Raw genomic sequence first — 20,829 nt, 5'->3', positions numbered from 1 at the left:
GACTTGGGCATGGACTCCGGGTTCCATGATTTTCATTAAAGCACGAAAGATTGCATTAATACTCCTTCAAATATGGGTCCTATCAACCATCAATTATTCCACACCACATTTAATTATTTTTCTAATTCTATTTCTTTCTTATTCATCTTCCTCTTATTTTCATCCACTCCAAATAAATATTAATTGCACGACTGATTGGTCCAACCCATGACCCTACAACAATTGTCTACGAGGTTTCGCCTTAAAAACACATGTAAACATTTAATTTTCTTACATATATTTCCTGGTACAATATTAGATCATACATATGATCTGTATCGTACTGGTTAAAACTTGTTTGAATTTATTCGGATAATTTCAAATTTAAAGAATTTCAAAATTTTTAAATTTAAATTTGAAATATACTTTATTACATATTAATGGATTTTATATTCTTCAAATACAACGTCATTTGAAGTATTTTTCTCCAAATTATTTGAATAGATTTAAATTGGGATGAGGAATTTGAAGAAATGATGTGAAAGTTGCTTATTTTGTAAAAGGATAATTTACTTATTTATAATATTATAAGAGAATAAATTATATTATTAAATAAAAAATGTGTAAAATTGAAATTTTACATGACTGCCTTTTGACTATATTTACTCTACATTCAAATTAAATAAAAATTAAAAAGTGAGAAATTAACTTTTTAAGTTAAATTATATTCAACTTTGTAGTTGTGCTCGTTAGAAAGAGGCGATTAGGCTAAATTTATTGAAAAAGATCATGTAAGTTCATTCATCTTATAAAATATTTTTAAAAATTATAAAATATAAATTTTTTTAATTTAGAAGATTAAAATTTTAAAATATTTGAGTAAAACAAGATGATAGAACCTATAAGATGTTAATAACAATAAAATTATAATTAATTTAAAAAGAATAAAATAAATTGGGACTAATTTTTTTGATCAAAGAATTTATAAAGTCCTAACATAAAAGCTTTTGAGCTATAGAGACATGGACTATATTTGTAGTAATGGGATCAAGAGTTCACAAAACAGTCCATTATGAATAACTCGATGTGATTTTATTTAATTATTTATTATAGAAGTTAATTAATATATTTTTTTTTTCTTCATTGACTTGGGCATAGGCTCCAGAAGGACCAGAACACGTATTTGATTTAGATTGAATAAGACATGACTTCATAAGGACAAAAATTGGAAAATTCTTTAAACACCCGTCGCATCATCCATCAATTCAATAACATTGATGAGTACTCAAATATCACATCTGCAAAAGGACCGAAACACCCCTTATTAAGGGCATTACAGTCATTTCGCGGTCAGGATCCGCGTATATTGTAGCAGGCGGGTCGCGTGGGACCCGACCCGGATCGCGTACACCGACCGAAAACCCGGACAATCACCACCGTTCGATCAGAACGCGCACCGACGAGATAAGGCCACGTGGCCCAGTACTTACCGTACAACTGTGTATTATAAATAGACCCCGACACGCCATAAAGGAGGTAACTGATACGCATTAATTGAGACCGAACTCCTAGATCGAACATATTTCATTCGACCAACCTAACTTGAGCGTCGGAGGGTCATTGTCGGGGACGTGCCCGACGAGCTCACAGTTCGTGTTTTCATTCTCAGGGAACCCAAAATCTGGTCTTGGACGAATTGGCGCTTTGAGTGGAGATCGAATCACGAGATCGCATATTTCGACCCGGATCAAACATATTTAAATTAATTTACTAATTATATTTCTTTCTTAGTCAACTTTCCACCTTAGATTTATCGAAGACTTTTAAATTTATTACATATATTAATTGTCCAAGTCTACGAGGTTTTTCCCTAATTAAAGATAAACCTCAAAAAATCGTACGAGAATCAATGTTGTATGACTTGGGATTTAGACTTTGATCTCTTACACTATTACTTGGAAATCAAACTTTAACAAATTACTTAATAGTTTTTCTTTTAAGGACTATGCATGCCACTTATTTGAGTCCATATAATTTAACTTGTGATGTGTATACTATATCAAATATAATTTTGAGCCGATGAAAAATTATATACATAAATAATTTTATTTGAAATTGTGTTAATTGTTGAAAGAAATTGTAAGAAAATAAAATCATCCATCGCATATTGAATATTATAATTTTCTAAAATAAGAAATATTTAAACCCTATTCGTTTTACTAAGTTTCGATCACTATTATTTTTGTTTTGTCTAAAATGAAAGTAATAAACTACTATATTTTCAGTAAATTACAATCATCAATACCAAATATATATATATACATACACTTATATACAATAACGACCAATAATTATAAAAATCATATACTAATTATAAATGTTACATAATTAAATCTAATCAACAATTACTATTGAAGTAGAACGACAACTATTGCTAAAGTAGAATAACATCCTATACATTAATAGAAATTATTATCGTGGATATAACTCAGAGAGTGAGATATTATTTTTGGACGAATGATGAGATTGGGGTTGGATTTCCGAAAGCATTGAAACATTTGAATCATGAGATTGAATGGATAAATAAAATGTAGGCTGAGATGGCATTGCCAGAGTTAAGGAAGAGCTACTGAGCATACGAAGAACAGAACCCATGCCTGTCGGATGGGATGCATTCTCTTGAACACAGAGTAAACCAATGTGAATGCACCTTAACACCTCATTCATGGAACCCGAACCAGACCTCAAGAATAGGTCCACCACATTTCCAGCTGTTCCTTCACGCCAATTTTTCCACACCTGTAAGCGTAACAATTGCCCATCTCAAATCCATGGAATTGCTTATTAGTTTATGTATAATATTGGCTCCAACTATTCTCTTTTTTCCTGAATTTTCTTACTTACAAAGCTCAAGAAAGTCTCCCCACTTCGGAAACAATGGTTCTTTTGCCCACTAATAATTTCGAGAACTAGCACTTCGAAGCTAAACACATCTGACTTAACAGAAAATTGCCCGTGCATTGCATATTCTGGTGCCATATATCCACTGAAATATGAAAATTATAAAAATATGTAAACGTGGAATTATAATTATGTATGATATATCTGTAAAGCAATTAAGAATAATGACAAAGCGTTAGGAGTTTATACATGAGTTGATGATGTTATTACAATATACTTACTAGGTTCCAACAATTCTGTTAGTGTTTCCTTGAGTTTCATCGTTTCGTGATAACCTGGTCATGCCAAAATCTGCAATCTTGGGGTTCATGTCTCCATCTAAAAGAACATTACTTGCTTTGAGATCTCGATGAATGATCCTAATTCGAGAATCTTCATGTAAGTAAAGAATTCCCCGGGCAATACCCTCTATGATCTTGTAGCGTCTTTCCCAATCTAAACGTGAACATTTGATCGGGTCTGTGTATCCAGTTAAGAAGACACACAGATATATATATATATATGTCATTTCTACTATTTCAAAAAAAAGTAATGTCTATAAAGGTGCTTAATCATTACTAGAATGGATGCCAATTCATGCAATAAATGATGTTTGATGAAATTAAATAATAAACATTACCAAATATGAACTGGTCCAGACTTGCATTTTGAACGAATTCATATATTAGAAGCCTCTCAGTTCCTTCTAGAGAGAAGCCCAAGAGCCTAACCAGATTCCTGTGTTGAAGCCTGACCACCAACAAGACCTCATTCTTGAATTCTATATTACCTTGTCCTGAACTTTTAGACAGTCTTTTGACTGCTATTTTTTGCCCGGTTAAAAATTTGCCCTGAAATCAAAACAACATAATTAATCAAATTAACTAAACTATTAATTGTGTTCGACATCATATGTTCATTGAAAGAATAACATATTTAAATAATTACCCAGTAAACAACCCCAAATCCACCTTTGCCCAACTTATTAGCATCAGAGAAATCATTTGTTGCCGCTCTGATTTTGCCAAATTCATATTGCAGGGATTCAACCGTGCTGATCTCATCAATAGATAATTCATTTAGTAAAAGAATTAAAGAATATTATTTAATTAGTTGGGCTAAAATAAAAACCACGATAAAATAATCCATGAGAAATGTATATGTTACCCTCCAGGAGTTCATGTGGCTTCCGCTTTATTCTTTTACTCAAGTAGATGGCAGCACAAGCGGCAAGCGTCCCAGATACAGCAACTGCAACAGTGATGATGATAATATTTCGAGTTTTATTACCACCTTCTGTTCCTACAAAATTTTGCCAGATCAGGAAATTGCTAAATGTGTTGTGTATGTAGAATGTCTACATTCACATAAGTAGACATGGAAACTCCAATCTCCTTTGTTTTTTTTTTCTTTGTGCGAGGATGCATGTGTTTGTTAGTTTAACTGTTCGTACAATTAATGGATATGTATATTACACCCACTTATTGCCGTCTGTTTTTTTTATAATAAAATTTGGATATGAGACTAAAAGTGTTAAGTTTTTCAATTTTGCGATATTTTGAAAATCTTGTAAGTTATATGACAAAATGTGTTGATCTTTTTAATTTTAAAATTATTTTAAAATTTTATAAAGTAAGTGATTAAAAGTGTTGACCTCCTATCTCACGGGGATTAAATTTATTCATGTACCTTGTCTTATTTATAAGCATTGATCTTTTGGACAAATTATAACTTCCCTTGAGATTTGATATAACTGGACAGACAGACTTGTTCAATTTTCTTGCTTCAAAAAGGGAGTGAGAAACACGAGTCCCTCTCCCTCTCCCTCTCCCTCTCTCTCTTTTCACACACACAGAAATTGACACATTCCTTGAACAATTAGGTGTCTCTCTCTCTCTCCCTCTCCCTCTCCCTCTCTTCACACACTTTTTTTTTTTTTTGAAAATATTATTGTTTGAGTTAGATGTAAATTTAAAATTTTAGAAATTTATCTTTGGAAACTTATTATTAAACAAATAAGAAAAAAGAAAGAGTAACAGACAAAAAGTAATAGCTAAGACTCCAACCATATTCAATCTTGTTTTGGTATAAGTTGAGTAAGATGCAGTAAGCATTTCTCAAAATTAGGAAGGAATAAAGAGAATTAATTATAAATACTTATTGTGTGCAAGTTAGAGCAATTAACAAGCTTTTAGCTTTGACTCTGACCCTCAAATCTTATCAACAAATATAATGGCTAAGAGAAAATAATGAAAATTATAACTTTCCCCTTATCTTTTCTATTTCACGATATATTTTAATTACTACTATCTGTTTCATGGTAATTAAATAAATTGCAGAGTGATATGTTGAAATTGTCAAAAACGCGTAAACTCCAGCCTGTCCTCCTCCTCTTTCACTCCTGTCACATTCAGACACTATTGTTACGGACCATATCAAACAATGACTTGGAAGTCAATTACCCATTTTGAGTTCAATTACATTTTATTTATTTGTCCGATTGAATTTGCTTTAGGTAGGGAGTTGCATTTTTTTGACTAACTTGGCATTTTAAATATACAGAAAATTTAGGTGTCATCATCTTAAATATTAATCGTGTTGTTTATTTGTAACTGATATCATTAATTGTGTTGTGTGGATTTAGTAGTAATCTTGTTGATTATTAATATTCCTACCAGCTATCCCTGTATAAATCTAACTGCTTCCGTTGAAATTCTGTCCAAATTAATGGTTTTTTTTTTTTTGCAAGAAAATTAGCAAGGGTGGAGGTGGAGAAACGGATTTATTCAAAGCAAATATCAAGGGGTTCTTAATGTACCTTGAAGCAAGCAACTTGTTCTTTGCATCATCTTCCAATTTTTCTGTCTCAAACTTGATTACCTCTACTTGCAGCAGCGTAATTCCATAGAATCTAGTAATGATGAGTTCTCAAAGAATGCTGCTGGCCTTAGTTCTCCTCATTCTAGCAAACCTCTTGCACTTGGTCCAATCCCAAACTTCCTGCCTCAACAATGGCAATTACACGAGTAACAGCACATACAAGGCTAATCTTGACGCTGTCCTCTCCTCTCTTCCCACAAATGTCGATAGCAACGGTTTCTACAACGCCTCCGTTGGCCAGAATCCGGATAGGGTCAACGCAGTCGTGCTCTGCAGAGGAGATATTCAGCTTGATACCTGTCGGGAATGTGTGCGAAATGCCACTGCGGAGCTTCGAACATCTTGCCCGAATCAAAAACAGGCGATTAACTGGCAGGAACTTTGCATGCTGCGATACTCAAATGAAGCATTAGTTGGAATCCTGGCCACTGGCCCGGGCTGGTATTTGTGGAATATGCAGAACGCGACGAGTCCAGACCGGTTTAAGCAGGACTTAAGAACTCTGCTAGACAGTCTACGGGGAGAAGCGGCTTACGGTGGTCCTCTGAGGAAGGTGGCGGCTAGAAACATAAGTGGCCCTGATTTTCAGACAATTTTTGGACTAGTACAGTGCACCCCGGATTTGTCGCCAGACGATTGCAGTAGTTGCTTGATTGGTGCTACTGCAGAGATACCAATATGTTGTGACGGGAAGAAAGGGGGTAGAGTGCTCAGGCCCAGCTGCACTCTTCGTTTTGAGAGTGATCCCTTCTACAATGGGACTAGGCTTCAAGAACTAGCGCGGCAGCCTGAACCACCAGTGATGTCACCACCTGGACCAGGTAATCATATACAGCTATCTTAATTCTCAGGGAGATGGTCGGTAAAGTTGTTCTTGATAATATATGTGTGCTTCACATGAATAAGAGCCTGGTTCAAAATCATGTCTCTTCTCCTAACCAGGAGAGCTAGTTTTCTATTTTTCATAATTGCCAAAAAAAATCAAAGTTAATTCCATTTAATTTTGGACTGACTCGAGGGAGTGAAATGCGAGAATAAGATGAGTATACCTCTTGATGACAAGCACTATATCAGACATAAAAAGGAAATCAGATTTTCCTTTGATGATAGCATCATAAGCAACAAGATCCCTGGGTTTTTGCAGGAACGCCTGGTGGTAATACAACACAAGCGGTTAAGGATGGTGGTAATAGTAATACAACAACTGTTATTATTATTGTTGTTGTTTCAGTTGTTGCGAGCGTGATATTAGCTGCTTCTATTTGGATCTTCTTAAAAAAGAGAAAAACGCAGAAACCAAGAGAAGATCCTGAGAGTAAGTTCTGATCTCCTTTAAAGTGCATATTTTAAAATCTTTTGTTTCTAGTGGAGATTCAGGCTGAATTGTTCTCTTTCACTTGGTGCAGCTGTCGACGACATTAGCACTCCTGAATCTTTACAGTTTGCCTTTGGCACAATTAGAGATGCAACAAATAATTTCTCAGACAATAACAAGTTAGGACAAGGTGGATTCGGGACAGTTTATAAGGTAATGCAATGTCATTGGTATCTAAGAACGAAAGCTGATATCTAAAACCAAAGCTAAAGATAAGTATATTTGTATATGTTGTGATTTATTATCAGGGAAAACTTCCAAATGCTCAAGAAATAGCTGTCAAAAGATTATCCAGGAATTCAGGACAGGGAGATTTGGAATTTAAGACTGAGGTCCTATTACTTGCCAGGCTTCAGCACAGAAATCTGGTTAGACTCTTGGGTTTTTGCCTAGAAGGAGAAGAGAAGGTTCTCGTGTATGAATTCGTTCAGAATGCAAGCCTCGATCTCTTTATATTCGGTAATATTCTTAAAGTATATAATACATCTCATTACAGATTGATTAATCAATTTAACTATGACTTGAGATCTGACTTTGACATCATTTTAATTGCAACATGTAGACCCGATAAAAAAATCGTATCTAGATTGGGAAAGACGATACAAGATCATAGGGGGTATTGCTAGGGGAATTCTTTACTTGCACGAAGACTCTCGGCTCAGGATCATTCACCGTGACCTCAAAGCTAGTAACGTACTTTTAGATGGAGATATGAATCCGAAAATTGCAGACTTCGGCATGGCAAGGTTATTTGGACACGATGAAACTCAAGGAAACACTAGCAGAATCGTCGGAACCTAGTAAGCATTTTTATACGTATTTTTCAATACTCGACAGATAAATCTATACAATTTATTATAATCATTCTTAGTTAATTGATTATATAATCTGCATAATGTAGTGGATATATGGCACCAGAATATGCAATGCATGGGCAGTTTTCTGTTAAGTCAGATGTGTTCAGTTTTGGAGTACTTGTTCTGGAAATAATCAGCGGTCAGAAGAACAATTGTTTTCGAAATGGGGAGAATGTGGAGGACCTCTTGAGCTTCGTAAGTATGAAAATTGTACATAAATTAATACTAGGGATTACAAACTTGAAATCTGAAATGCCAAATTGTTACAGGCATGGACAAATTGGAGAGAAGGAACAGCTGCAAATGTGGTGGATCCATTCTTGAGGTCTGGTGCAGGCTCCATGCAGGAGATGCTGAGGTGCATTCACATTGGTTTGCTCTGTGTTCAAGAGAATGCATCAGATAGGCCGACGATGGCTTCTGTTGTGCTCATGCTCAATAGTTTTTCCTTAACTCTGGGAGTGCCTTCTGAACCTGCATTTTATGCTCCCAGTAGCTATGATTCAGATGTCTCACTCCTCCAAGAGAACAATTCAAGAAACCATGACCACAACTCAACTCAATCCGATCGTTCATCCAGAAATGATGCCTCAATCACTGAGTTTCATCCCCGATGATAACTGAGACCATAGATTTATTTGATGTATCTAGTTTCTTATCGGACAATCAAATGTTGCACATTTGCTAAAGTTGAAAAATACCAAGGATTGATCCAAATATGTCCATTCATATAACTATTGCTTTTCAACATTTTTCATGTGGTAACAAAGATTGGCTTTTCATTTTAGGATTAAAGGCAATTTTCGTCCCTTAATATCAGACCATTCTCGTTTTAATCCTTTAAGTTACTAAGGTTCCATTTTGATCTCGTAAAATTGAAAAAATCTCAATTTTGGTACAAATTTGATCAGAAAGTCGAGTCACTCGCCAGAAAAAGTCACATGCCAGGCATGTGACTTTTTAAATTGGGGCTTACAGTGTGATTGACCGAAAATTAGTATTAGTATTGATAACATATATATTACAAGGGATTTTATTACGACAGTACCATAGTTATTATTAATACTATTCACAAAGAAATTAAGTGGTAATTTTGCATTATTGTCACAAAGAAATTAAGGTGCAAAATTAACTCATTATGTTAGACAATTTTATCTTTTTTTTAAAAAAATAATTTTTTTATTAAATTCTTTTATCTTTATAGCAAATTATAGTACTTCGTTATATATGTACTTCCTTGGTAATAAGTTATTTGATAAGTTTTGTAAAATTCATCTTTTCCTTAAAAAAAAAAATCGTTCAAAAATAGTAGCACATTTTCATTTTATGATTGAAAATTATGTTGTAAAGTAACATTATATAATTAAAAAAAAAGTATGATATTGATATGCATATTTGTTACATAGGTAGTAATATAAAACCATTATTTTATTAAAAATAATTTACTTTACATCCAAAATTAGAAAAATAAATAAGACATAAAACAATTACTCAAGTTTTAATTTTATTGGATGTATATCTGATCTTCATTCCTATTTTGATAATTTTAAATTTTTATAAATTTAATTGATATTGATGCATTATAATTTGGAGAAAAAAAATAATTTTATATTACTGATCTCATTCAAAAAAAAATCTAAACTAACTTTCACATTATAATTTAAAATTTTTTGTAAGATATAATTTTAATCATAATCGAATTAAATTCGTGCATAGTACGAGGGACACGCTTGTATTTTATTAATGTGCGAGAACTAAAATATACTTTCTAGAAAGCACATATTTCTAAATGAATTTTGGTTTCACAAGTGCATCGTTTAGTCCAGGAAAAATGGGGCAGACTGCTTTACTAATTATACAATTGCTGATGGAGCTCAGAAAAGACAAACTTGACCAAGACATTCTTGTATCTCTCGCTGAATCTTTCACTTTGCTGTTTGGAAAGAAAATGAGAGAGGAAAATCGATAGCAGATGATGTATACTCGTATCAGATTAATTATATAATAAGTGTATGTTTGTTTTGATTATTTTTTTAAAATTATACGTCAATATATAATAAATATATTACACTTGTTATATGATTAATTCATGTTTAATCAAATTTAATTTAGCCTAAAATTTGCTAAGGAGAGGAGATTAGCGTAAACTATCATCAAATAACTTTGACTGAGGATAAAAAACATTGTTTCCTTTTACAATAGTGTAGATTCTAAAACGCTTACCTGCTCCAACTTAGAAGCCTTGTCGGTAATTGTTCAAGGAATGTGTCAATTTCTGTGTGTGTGAAGAGAGACAGAGACAGAGGGAGAGGGAGAGGGAGAGGGAGAGGGACACCTCGTGTTTGCTGCCATGTATACACCTAATTCTCTCCCTTCTTGAAGCGAGAAAATTGAACAAGTCTGTCTGTCCTGTGCTCCTTTTGTACCATTTCCTATTTCTCTCTGAAAAATCTAGGACGGACGAACAGACAGACCGAGAGTCATGAATACAGGAAGCTGGAAACTCTCGGTGATGCTACTTTTTCTCATAAACCTTGTAGCCTTCGCCACAGCCCAAGACCAAAATCCCTATCAATGTTTGAACAAAGGAAATTACACAAGTAACAGCACATACAGCGCAAATCTTAACTCGCTGCTCTCTTCTCTCGCCTCGAGCATCAACGAGACCGGATTCTACAGCGTATCCGTGGGGCAAAACTCGGACACAGTTGAAGCTATTGTCCTCTGCAGAGCCGACCGAACCCTTGATCAGTGCCGTAGTTGTGTCCAAGACGCGGCCGTTGAAGTAGTACGGTCGTGCCCCTACCAAAAAGGGGCGATTCTATGGTATGAATTCTGTATGTTGCGGTACTCAAACCTGCAGTCCATATACGGAATACCGACAACTACTGATCCCCGAATCATCCTGAGGAATACGTTTAGTGCCGAGAGTTTTCTCGAGCGGTTTAGGGAGGATCGGAGAATCCTCATGAATGATCTTCGGGTCCAGGCGGCCATGAACGGGGGCTCTTCGGGGAAGGCTAGTGGAGGGTTTAGGAATACTTCTGATATTGGGACAATTTATGGGTTGGATAATACAATTTATGGGCTAGTGCAGTGTACTCCAGATTTGTCTCCCCAGGAATGTGACGATTGCTTGATCCAAGCTGGTGAACTCCGAGAATGCTGTGATAATGCCAGAGGGGTGAGAATGCTCATGCCCAGCTGCAATCTTCGATATGAGCTTTATCCCTTCTATAACGAGACTAGGCTGAGGGAACTCCACTTACTCTTACTACCGCCGCCGCCACCACCAGGTAATTATCATAGGTTGGTGCCCGAATTTCTAATTAAGAAGAAAAATTTTGTTCAACAGATTGGAAGAGGTTAATTAATACAATTCTGTTTTCCAAAATTGATTATTTGTCAGAATGGCGCGGATCAACCAATAATAAGAATTAAGAAGCTTATTAATGGAGTATCAACGTTATCCTAATAAATTACAACCACGCATTTTGAAATTTGATTTAATTATGAATATTTCTCATTTTTTGAAAAATTATTAATACTTTCTCAATTTTATTAGTCGTTCAATAATTAGCCGAATTCATTAGTCTGCATTTGATTTCCATCCATTTTTTTATGGTGAGCCAAAGTAGTCTTGGGAACTAAGAATCATAATTTTATTTATTTTTTAAATTTTTTTATAAATTAAGTGGATACTTTCTTTTTTATATTTTTTTCAAAATTTTCCATTCCACCTATTCGATTTTTTTTTTACAAATTTTTAATGTTTTCTAAAAAAAAATTACAGTAAGGAAAAATTGATAATTTCATCAAATATTATATAAGTATTTGTTATTTTTCAAACAACAAAAAAGTATTCGTAATTATATCAAATATCAAGGAAAGTTGTAATTTGTCCAAAAGATCAATGCTTATAAATAAGACAAGGTACATGAATAATGATAGGGGCTGAAATTATATATTTAGTCCCGCGAGGTAGGAGGTCAACACTTTTAATCATTTAATTTATAAAATTTTAAAATAATTTTAAAATTAAAAAGATCGACAAATTTAGTCATATAACTTACAAGATTTTCAAAATATCGCAAAATTAAAAAATTTGACACTTTTAATCTCATATTCAAGTTTCATTAAAAAAAAAATGAATGGCAAAAAGTAAGTGTGATACGCGTGTCTATCAATTATATGAACAGTCAAACTAATAAACACATGCATGCTCGCACAAAGGCAAAAAAAAAAAACGAAAAGGAGACTGGAGTTTCCATGTCTACTTATGTGAATGTACATTCTACATACACACTATATTTAACAATTTTCTGATCTGGCAAAATTTTGTAGGAAGAAAAGGTAATAAAACTCGAAATATTATCATCATCACTGTTGCAATTGCTGTATCTGTGACGCTTGCCGCTTGTGCTGCCATCTACTTGAGTAAAAGAATAAAGCGGAGGCCACGTGAACTCCTGGAGGGTAACATATACACTTCTCATGGATTATCTTATCGTGGTTTTTATTTTAGCCCAACTAATTAAATAATATTCGTTAATTCTTTTACTAGATGAATTAGCTATTGATGAGATTAGCACGGTTGAATCCCTGCAATATGATTTTGGCAAAATCAGAGCGGCAACAAATGATTTCTCTGATGCTAATAAGTTGGGCAAAGGTGGATTTGGGGTTGTTTACTGGGTAATTATTTAAATATATTATTCTTTCAATGAACATATGATGTCGAACGTAATTAATAGTTTAGTTAATTTTGATTAATTATATTGTTTTGATTTCAGGGCAAACTTTTAACCGGGCAAGAAATAGCAGTCAAAAGACTGTCTAAAAATTCAGGACAAGGTAATATAGAATTCAAAAATGAGGTCTTGTTGGTGGCCAGGCTTCAACACAGGAATCTGGTTAGGCTCTTGGGCTTCTCTCTAGAAGGAACTGAGAGGCTTCTAATATATGAATTCGTTCAAAATGCAAGTTTAGACCAGTTCATATTTGGTAATGTTTATTATTTAATTTCATCAAACATCATTCATTGCATGAATCGGCATCCATTCTAGTAATGACTAAGCATCTTTATAAACATTACTTTTTTTTGAAACAGTAGAAATGACATATATATATATCTGTGTGTCTTCTTAATTGGATACACAGACCCGATCAAATGTTCACGTTTAGATTGGGAAAGACGCTACAAGATCATAGAGGGTATTGCCCGGGGAATTCTTTACTTACATGAAGATTCTCGAATTAGGATCATTCATCGAGATCTCAAAGCAAGTAATGTTCTTTTAGATGGAGACATGAACCCCAAGATTGCAGATTTTGGCATGGCCAGGTTATCACGGAACGATGAAACTCAAGGAAACACCGACAGAATTGTTGGAACCTAGTAAGTATGTTGTAATACCATCATCACTCATGTATAAACTCCTAACGCTTTGTCATTATTCTTAATTGATTTACAGATATATCATACATAATTATAATTCCACGCTTACATATTTTTATAATTTTCATATTTCAGTGGATATATGGCACCAGAATATGCAATGCACGGGCAATTTTCTGTTAAGTCAGATGTGTTTAGCTTTGGAGTGCTAGTTCTCGAAATTATTAGTGGACAAAAGAACAGTTATTTCCGAAGTGGGGAGACTCTCTTGAGCTTTGTAAGTAAGAAAATTCAGAAAAAAAGAGAATAGTTGGAGCCAATATTATACATAAACTAATAAGCAATTCCATGGATTTGAGATGGGCAATTGTTACACTTACAGGTGTGGAAAAATTGGCGTGAAGGAACAGCTGGAAATGTGGTGGACCTATTCTTGAGGTCTGGTTCGGGTTCCATGAATGAGGTGTTAAGGTGCATTCACATTGGTTTACTCTGTGTTCAAGAGAATGCATCCGACAGGCCAACCATGGGTTCTGTTCTTCGTATGCTCAGTAGCTCTTCCTTAACTCTGGCAATGCCATCTCAGCCTACATTTTATTTATCCATTCAATCTCATGATTCAAATGTTTCAATGCTTTCGGAAATCCAACCCCAATCTCATCATTTGTCCAAAAATAATATCTCACTCTCTGAGTTATATCCACGGTAATAATTTTCACTAATGTATAGGATGTTATTCTACTTTAGCAATAGTTGTCGTTCTACTTTAATAGTAATTATTGATTAGATTTAATTATGTAACATTGATGATTAGTATATGATTTTTATAATTATCGGTCGTTATTATATATATAAGTATATATATATATTTGGTATTGATGGCTGTGATTTATTGAAAATATAGTAGTTTATTACTTTCATTTCAGACAAAACAAAAATAATACTGACCGAAACTTACTAAAACGAACGGGGTTTAAATATTTCTTATTTTAGAAAATTAGAATATTCAATATGCGATGGATGATTTTATTTTCTTACAATTTCTTTCAACAATTAACACAATTTCAAATAAAAATACTTATGTATATAATCTTTCATCAGCTCAAATTTATCTTTGATATATTATAAACATCATAAGTTCAAATTATATTGACTGAAATAAGTGCCATGCATGGTCCTTAAAAGAGAAACTATTAAGTAATTTGTTAAAGTTTGATTTCCAAGTAATAGTGTGAGAGATCAAAGTCTAAATCCCAAGTCATACAACATTCATTCTCCTACGATTTTTTGAGGTTTCATTTCAGTCTCATCGTTAATTAGGCAAAACCTCGTAGACTTGGACCCATTATTTGTAATTAATATATGTAATAAATTTAAAAGTCTTCCGTGTGATAAATAAAAGGTGGAAAGTTGATTAAGAAAGAAATATAATTAGTAAATTAATTTAAATATGTTTTGTTGAATTGATGGATGATGCGACAGATGTTTAAAGAATTTTGTAATTTTTGTCCTTATGAACTCACGTGTTTTTCATTCTAAATCAAATACGTGTTCTGGAGTCCATGCCCAAGTCAATGAAGAATAAAATTAATATTAATTAACTGCTATAATAAATAATTAAATAAAATCACATCGAGTTATTCATAATGGACTGTTTTGTGAACTCTTGACCCCATTCCTACAAATATATTCCATGTCTCTATAGCTCAAAGATTTTATATTATATAATGTTTTTACATTTTCTACCAATATTTTAATATTTTATTTATATTAATGTCCAAACCCCTCTTCTATTTTATTTCAAATAACTACACTTTCTAAGCTTTCCAAGTTCATATTTAATTTATCAACTAATTCATAAGAATTCATTTAATCAAACCCCTTATATATTTATTACTATCGTTTTTAACAACATCTGTAAATTATATTACCATGAAAACCCTCATTCCCTTTTTTATAACATAATATTTCTTAAATAAAATTTTTGGAACTTTTTTATGAATTTTCTATCAATTTATCATTACTATATAATTTAATTAAATAACAATACATAGAATTACGTATTTAGTTAATCATTCCGATAGAATTGTGTAAATTAACTATAAATAATAATTAAAATCTAACATATCTAATAATTTAATTAACTAACTATATCATTTTTATATCAAATGTGATATTTAATTTGACACTAATTTAAATAGTCAAACTTGTAAAATATTCTAATTAAATAATGCATCAATTAATATAAATAATATTTAATAAACGAATTAATTAAATAATATAATTATATAAATCAAAATAAGAAAATCGCGTACCTGTTGCTTCGCATACCTAATTGTGTTTTAGTGTGTGTATGTGGTAATTGGGGTGTGTGTGTGGAAATTTGTGTTTTGTGTGTGTGGTTAGGAAAAAGAAAGAAAGTGAAGCGGAGGTGATGGCCCACCGCACTCCTTTCTCTCTCTCTCTCTTTTTTTTAATATTTTTAATAATTATTATTACATCTTTCTTAATTTTTTAATTAATATAATTCTGGCACAAATTCTCAGTGGAATATCTGTAGAACAGGAAGAGAACATAAACTCTATCTGAATGCGTACCGAAAGAGGTATTATAGGACTTAGAGAGGTGGGATAGCATAGGATAGCATAGAAAGCAGACCATCGGGGCTAGCTCGATAAGAGCTGTCCACTGCAAAATCAAGTGTATCACAAAGCTTGAAGGGGGGATCTGGATATTCAACAATACAAAGCTTGGTGGTGGAATCTGGATGAGCAACTCCCTGAATTACGGTAAACAGAGAATAGAACAAGAACAAAATCATGTCTTATGTTTGTTTTCGATTTTGGGCCATCTCAGAGATGGCCCAAAACAGAAGCAATGTTTGTCATTGCTTGTTTTGCCATGTTTTTGTCTTGTTTCTAAATATTTCGTCTTGTTTCTAAGTATTTGACTTTTAAATATAAATATATTTTATTTTAATCACTTAATATTTTATACGTAATATTTTCTACATCATTGGAATAATTAAAAATTTTAAAAAATATAAAATAATATAATTATTCTACGGGATTAATTCATATATTACATTATTTGAATAATGTATTTAAATTTATCACCTCGAATAGAACAACTAACAAAAAATATTGTTAATCCATTATTAGAGTGCATTTAATTATTTTTAAAAGTGTATTTACATAAATTATTTTTTTTCATTTCCATACATATATAATTAGGAAATAATATTTATTTTAATCCACTCACAACTAAATAAATAATATATATTTTTATACATATATATATATAAATATATATAAAAGAGACATGATTTGACAATGAACAGTATTTTTTGTTTCCCCACTACCCAACATCAAACATAACATACTTATTTTATATTATCTCCAAAAATAAATCCAAACATACACACTATCTCTAACTTATTTTTATTTATCTTTGTTTTTCTCTCTCTATCTCCACAAAATACCCAAAAATAAGTTAAAAACAAAACCAAACATAATGATTTTCTGAAGATTCTTGGACAGGGTTAATTTTGCAGGACCGGATGAATGGTACCTTTGTCTTGTTACTAAAGCATGCACTTCATATTTTCCGCTCTACATTGCTCTCAAGATATCATACCTACAACTTAATCAAATGAAAATTTCAACTGACTTTCCGTGTAGTTGTTTGGAAAGACAGTGACCATAATTAAAACATATGATCATATGTAATGATACTAGTCCATTTACTGCTTTCATGGAAAAAGGTTTGTGCTTGGAATATGCACGTGAACAATGGGAAATTCTAGTTTAAATCAAGTCTGATCAAATCTAAATTAATTGTACTGTAAGTATAATACACTTGTCGTTTGATTGGATCGACTAATTTAAATGAAAATTTTCTTGGAAACAATGGACCACACCTTCTCTTGTCTCATTTTTATTCAATGTCAAAATCCGACTGCTTTAGGAGTAGTGACTGTGCCTTTATGCTACACATGTTTGCTGAGATGCTCAAGATTTGAAATCAATGTTTACAATATAAATAAATATTATTTTTTTTGGTAAAATAATAAATAGAAGAAATATAATTATTATTATTTAATAATTGTAAAGTTGAATTAAAGGAATTAGTTCACTCAGTTGACCGTTACAGTGCTGCGCTCCCTCTTCTTCTTATTTTAAATTTGTGTGTCAAAATAAATTAGTTAGGGTACAAGAAAAGCGGCTTCAACCTTCTACTCTTTTCATGGCATTGCGCATTGGCAAATTAGCTACTCTTTTCTCGGGATCGTACATTTCCGCATTCAGTTCCCTGGGCTTCAAGAAACTCAATGTGCGTACGATCATCGTCTCAAGACTCATGCAAAACAACTTCTCTAATCAACATCCAGGTTAGACCGTTATTCAGAATGAATCCATTCATGTGTCAACTGATTTGCATCAGGATGAGTTTCTTGCTGCAAACCTGTTTGTGAGTTGCGAAAATTTCTCCGAGGACGGATTTCCTGCTGTCAACTTGTTTGGGGAAATTCCCCTTGGGACGAATTTCTTGTGGTCAACTGTTTGTGAAAATTTCCCTTAGAAAGTTAGACGTACTTGAACTCCACCCCCTTTCTTCAGCTTACTCTCCGGCCTGTGTGCTAAAATTCCGGTTGATGTTTTGTTCTTCTACCCTTATGCTTCTATGAATTGACAATGTATCTATGCTTCAATTCTTGCCAGTTATACTATTATTCTTCTGGCCTGGATTAAATATCCCTTCTCAATATCTAGTTTTGCAATACTTATAATTTTTGTTTTTCCCTAGTGTATTAGTTGTGTGAGGGTTTTGTTTGGTGTTTTTGGTATTGAACTTAAGCACATTGCCTGTTGATTATGCACCTTATCAAGATAAATACTTTTAGTTCTGTTCATCTTCGAATTTAACTATTGTTGTGCTTAAATCATACTTTAATCCAAGATTAGATCTAGGTGCTAAGACGGATGATCAAGAATTTCAGAAATGGTGCAATGGAGGTGGCATGTATCATAAATCTGCTCATATAGATCCAACTGCTCAAATAGAGATCGGGGCCGTTGTTCACTCAGAATCTGTGGTGGGTGCAAATGTCTGCATTGGTTCAGGAACCATTGTTGGACCTGCTGTTACGATTGGTCAATCTACAAGAACAGGGTACATTCATTTATTCATTTGATGTACGATCAAGATTTGAAACTAAGGCACTTGTTCATTGTCTATCCTTTTGTTCATTGGATTTCTTGTCCAACTTCTTACGTATCAAGAGATTGTTGTGTACTTTTCCACTGATATCCAGTTTTGACTCAGTCAACATGTTTTTCTCCAGTTACAACGTTGTGTTCAGCAATTGCTCAATTGGCGATTCTTGTGTTATTCATCATGGGGTCGCCATTGGTCAAGATGGTAAGTCTGGACACTACCAGACTTTGCACACTCATTGTTATCTTGAATCTTCTTACACTACATCTCATTAATACGTTATTCTGCAAGCATATATTGCTGATTTGCTAAAAAATGGGGTCCATATTGTCTTTCCTTGTAGGTTTTGGCTTCTTCGTTGATGAACAAGGGATTATGGTGAAGAAGCCTCAAGTTAGTTATGAAATATATTTTCCTATGATATTTGACTTGAATTCTTCATTGTGTATGATAGTATTGACTGACATCTGTATTTTGGGTGTCGTAAAAGATAAAGTTTCTATAAACTGGATAATCTTATGAACTTCCATTCTTCCTTTTCTTTTCTTGCCTTTTTCTTTCTGTTTGTACACTTCCTTTCGTTGTTTATGTCTCTATTGCAGTTTATATTGAACTTTTCCTTTCTGTCTCCAGAGTTTGAAAGCAAGGATAGGCAACCATGTGGAAATAGGTGCAAACACGTGCATTGACAGGGGCAGGTGAAATCCATGATGACTCTGACTAGTTGCTTGCTGCTATCAACACAAATTTAGCGTTTGCAAATCTGTCTTCAGTATGCCTTTGTATGATGATCCTGGTACATTTTTGTCCCTGTAGTTGGCGAGATACAGTAGTTGGGGACCATACCAAGATCGATAATTTGGTGCAGGTGTGATTCACTTTCTTGCAGTTTTCTGATTAGTTTTTAGATGTACTCATTTTGTGTGCTTCACTTACAGATAGGTCACAATGTGGAGATAGGGAAAGGTTGTATGTTATGTGGACAAGTAGGGATTGCCGGTTCAGTAACGTATGCCAGCTGCTTTTTCTCTTCTGTTTTTACCATCAGAAACTTAATTAGATATAATAATTATCTGTTTGAACTCTAAGTTCTAGTTGTAATCAGCTTTCAAAACCTCTAGTATCTGACACATATCTATGCTATCTTTGCAGTATAGGAGATTATGTTACACTAGGAGGAAGAGTTTCAATCCGTGATCATGTCTGTATAGCATCAAAGGTTGTCTCTACTTGACTCCTTCTCCTGCCTATCTAATTTAGTACGTCTTTTTCATGTGCTGTCGTAATATAGAGAGATTTTTACAATGTTTGTAGAATCTGAATATTTGTCTTAAGCCTTCGTATCTCATTTTTATACATGCCCACCAAGGCCTTGTGTGCTGTCATCTATACTCATGAGTGGACCTTTTTGCCATTTTCCTTTTTGGCTACTTGCATCCATGGGCTGTTGTAAATTCCAATTTGAAGAGCACTTTTACCCTGTAAGAAAAGATACAGTTCATTTCCTGGAAAATTTTGCCTTCATGCTGGCATGACAATTTGCTTAGTATTATTTCTGGAACTTCCTCTTGGCATGGATCTGAATCATATGAAAACATCGTCATGCTGAATGCTAAATAGTTGATGGCAATGGAGATGCAGGTCAGGCTAGCTGCCAATAGCTGTGTGACCAAGAACATCAGTGAAGCAGGGGATTATGGAGGCTTCCCTGCTGTAAGAACTTCCTTCAGTTCATTTTTCTTTATCAGTACAGTAAATTAGTGGAGTTGAGTGGTGGGGTTTACTCTTCACAATTTCATTTTACTTCTTGGACACTATTTCTATGTTCGCAAGTTTATGTGATTAGAAAATTTTCCTTCTTGTCATCTTAGATGCCTATTCATGAATGGCGAAAGCAGGTCGTCAGTGTCCGCCAAATTTCAAAGGAATTTTGGCACCACAAAAAGACATAGTCTGCTTCCAACTTACCTACCATGTCCAAGGACATAAGTTGATAGTGCCATGTCAGGGAAGGTTTTGAAGATTATTCAGAGGACGGGGGGAGAAGTCAGCTCAGTTGTTGGCTACTGATAGAAGAGGTTGGTGATTTTATCTTCAAAGCTACAAAGAGTAAAGGTTACTCATTTTCTTCTTTGCTCATTTGCTGTCATCTTATTTCCTGTACCATAAGAACATCGGAATAT

At 33.5% G+C, this 20,829-nt stretch overlaps 3 protein-coding genes across 3 annotated transcripts; 2 read left to right on the top strand and 1 right to left on the bottom strand.

The window, feature by feature from the left end:
- On the bottom strand, positions 2,452 to 5,385 carry LOC110013014 (putative receptor-like protein kinase At4g00960). The gene is made up of 7 exons (XM_020698415.1): positions 5,382 to 5,385; positions 4,087 to 4,221; positions 3,868 to 4,010; positions 3,560 to 3,770; positions 3,162 to 3,399; positions 2,884 to 3,025; positions 2,452 to 2,778 (listed from the first exon to the last, which is right to left on the bottom strand). Exons 1-7 carry the CDS (start codon positions 5,383 to 5,385, stop codon positions 2,452 to 2,454), a joined length of 1,200 nt encoding a protein of 399 aa, XP_020554074.1.
- LOC105175425 (cysteine-rich receptor-like protein kinase 25) lies at positions 5,536 to 14,138 on the top strand. The gene is made up of 14 exons (XM_020698413.1): positions 5,536 to 6,620; positions 6,944 to 7,114; positions 7,206 to 7,327; positions 7,423 to 7,633; positions 7,737 to 7,974; positions 8,076 to 8,226; positions 8,301 to 8,639; positions 10,487 to 11,327; positions 12,376 to 12,507; positions 12,596 to 12,726; positions 12,825 to 13,035; positions 13,192 to 13,429; positions 13,565 to 13,706; positions 13,812 to 14,138. Exons 1-14 carry the CDS (start codon positions 5,837 to 5,839, stop codon positions 14,136 to 14,138), a joined length of 4,038 nt encoding a protein of 1,345 aa, XP_020554072.1. The 5' UTR covers positions 5,536 to 5,836.
- LOC105175385 (probable UDP-3-O-acylglucosamine N-acyltransferase 2, mitochondrial) lies at positions 17,586 to 20,829 on the top strand (the record flags this gene model as incomplete). The annotated part of the gene is given in 10 exon segments (XM_020698233.1): positions 17,586 to 17,819; positions 18,394 to 18,601; positions 18,774 to 18,850; positions 18,990 to 19,039; positions 19,280 to 19,344; positions 19,463 to 19,514; positions 19,585 to 19,655; positions 19,799 to 19,865; positions 20,288 to 20,359; positions 20,518 to 20,829. Coding segments are annotated over 10 exon segments (888 nt in total). The 5' UTR covers positions 17,586 to 17,674.

This window comes from Sesamum indicum, linkage group LG12, assembly GCF_000512975.1.
Source record: "Sesamum indicum cultivar Zhongzhi No. 13 linkage group LG12, S_indicum_v1.0, whole genome shotgun sequence".
Lineage (NCBI taxonomy): Eukaryota > Viridiplantae > Streptophyta > Magnoliopsida > Lamiales > Pedaliaceae > Sesamum > Sesamum indicum.
This window is presented reverse-complemented; position numbering and strand designations above follow the sequence as displayed.

What these genes read in the sequence shown, in the direction of transcription:
- LOC105175425 (XM_020698413.1), top strand. Translation starts at nt 5,837, where the DNA reads ATGATGAGTTCTCAAAGAATGCTGCTGGCCTTAGTTCTCCTCATTCTA. An exon ending in TGGAGGACCTCTTGAGCTTC is followed by an intron (nt 8,227 to 8,300) that starts GTAAGTATGAAA and finishes AAATTGTTACAG; the next exon opens with GCATGGACAAATTGGAGAGA. An exon ending in CCTCAATCACTGAGTTTCAT is followed by an intron (nt 8,640 to 10,486) that starts CCCCGATGATAA and finishes TGAAAAATCTAG; the next exon opens with GACGGACGAACAGACAGACC.
- LOC110013014 (XM_020698415.1), bottom strand. An exon ending in GATTTGGGGTTGTTTACTGG is followed by an intron (nt 3,771 to 3,867) that starts GTAATTATTTAA and finishes TTTTGATTTCAG; the next exon opens with GGCAAATTTTTAACCGGGCA. An exon ending in TCTGGACCAGTTCATATTTG is followed by an intron (nt 3,400 to 3,559) that starts GTAATGTTTATT and finishes CTGGATACACAG; the next exon opens with ACCCGATCAAATGTTCACGT.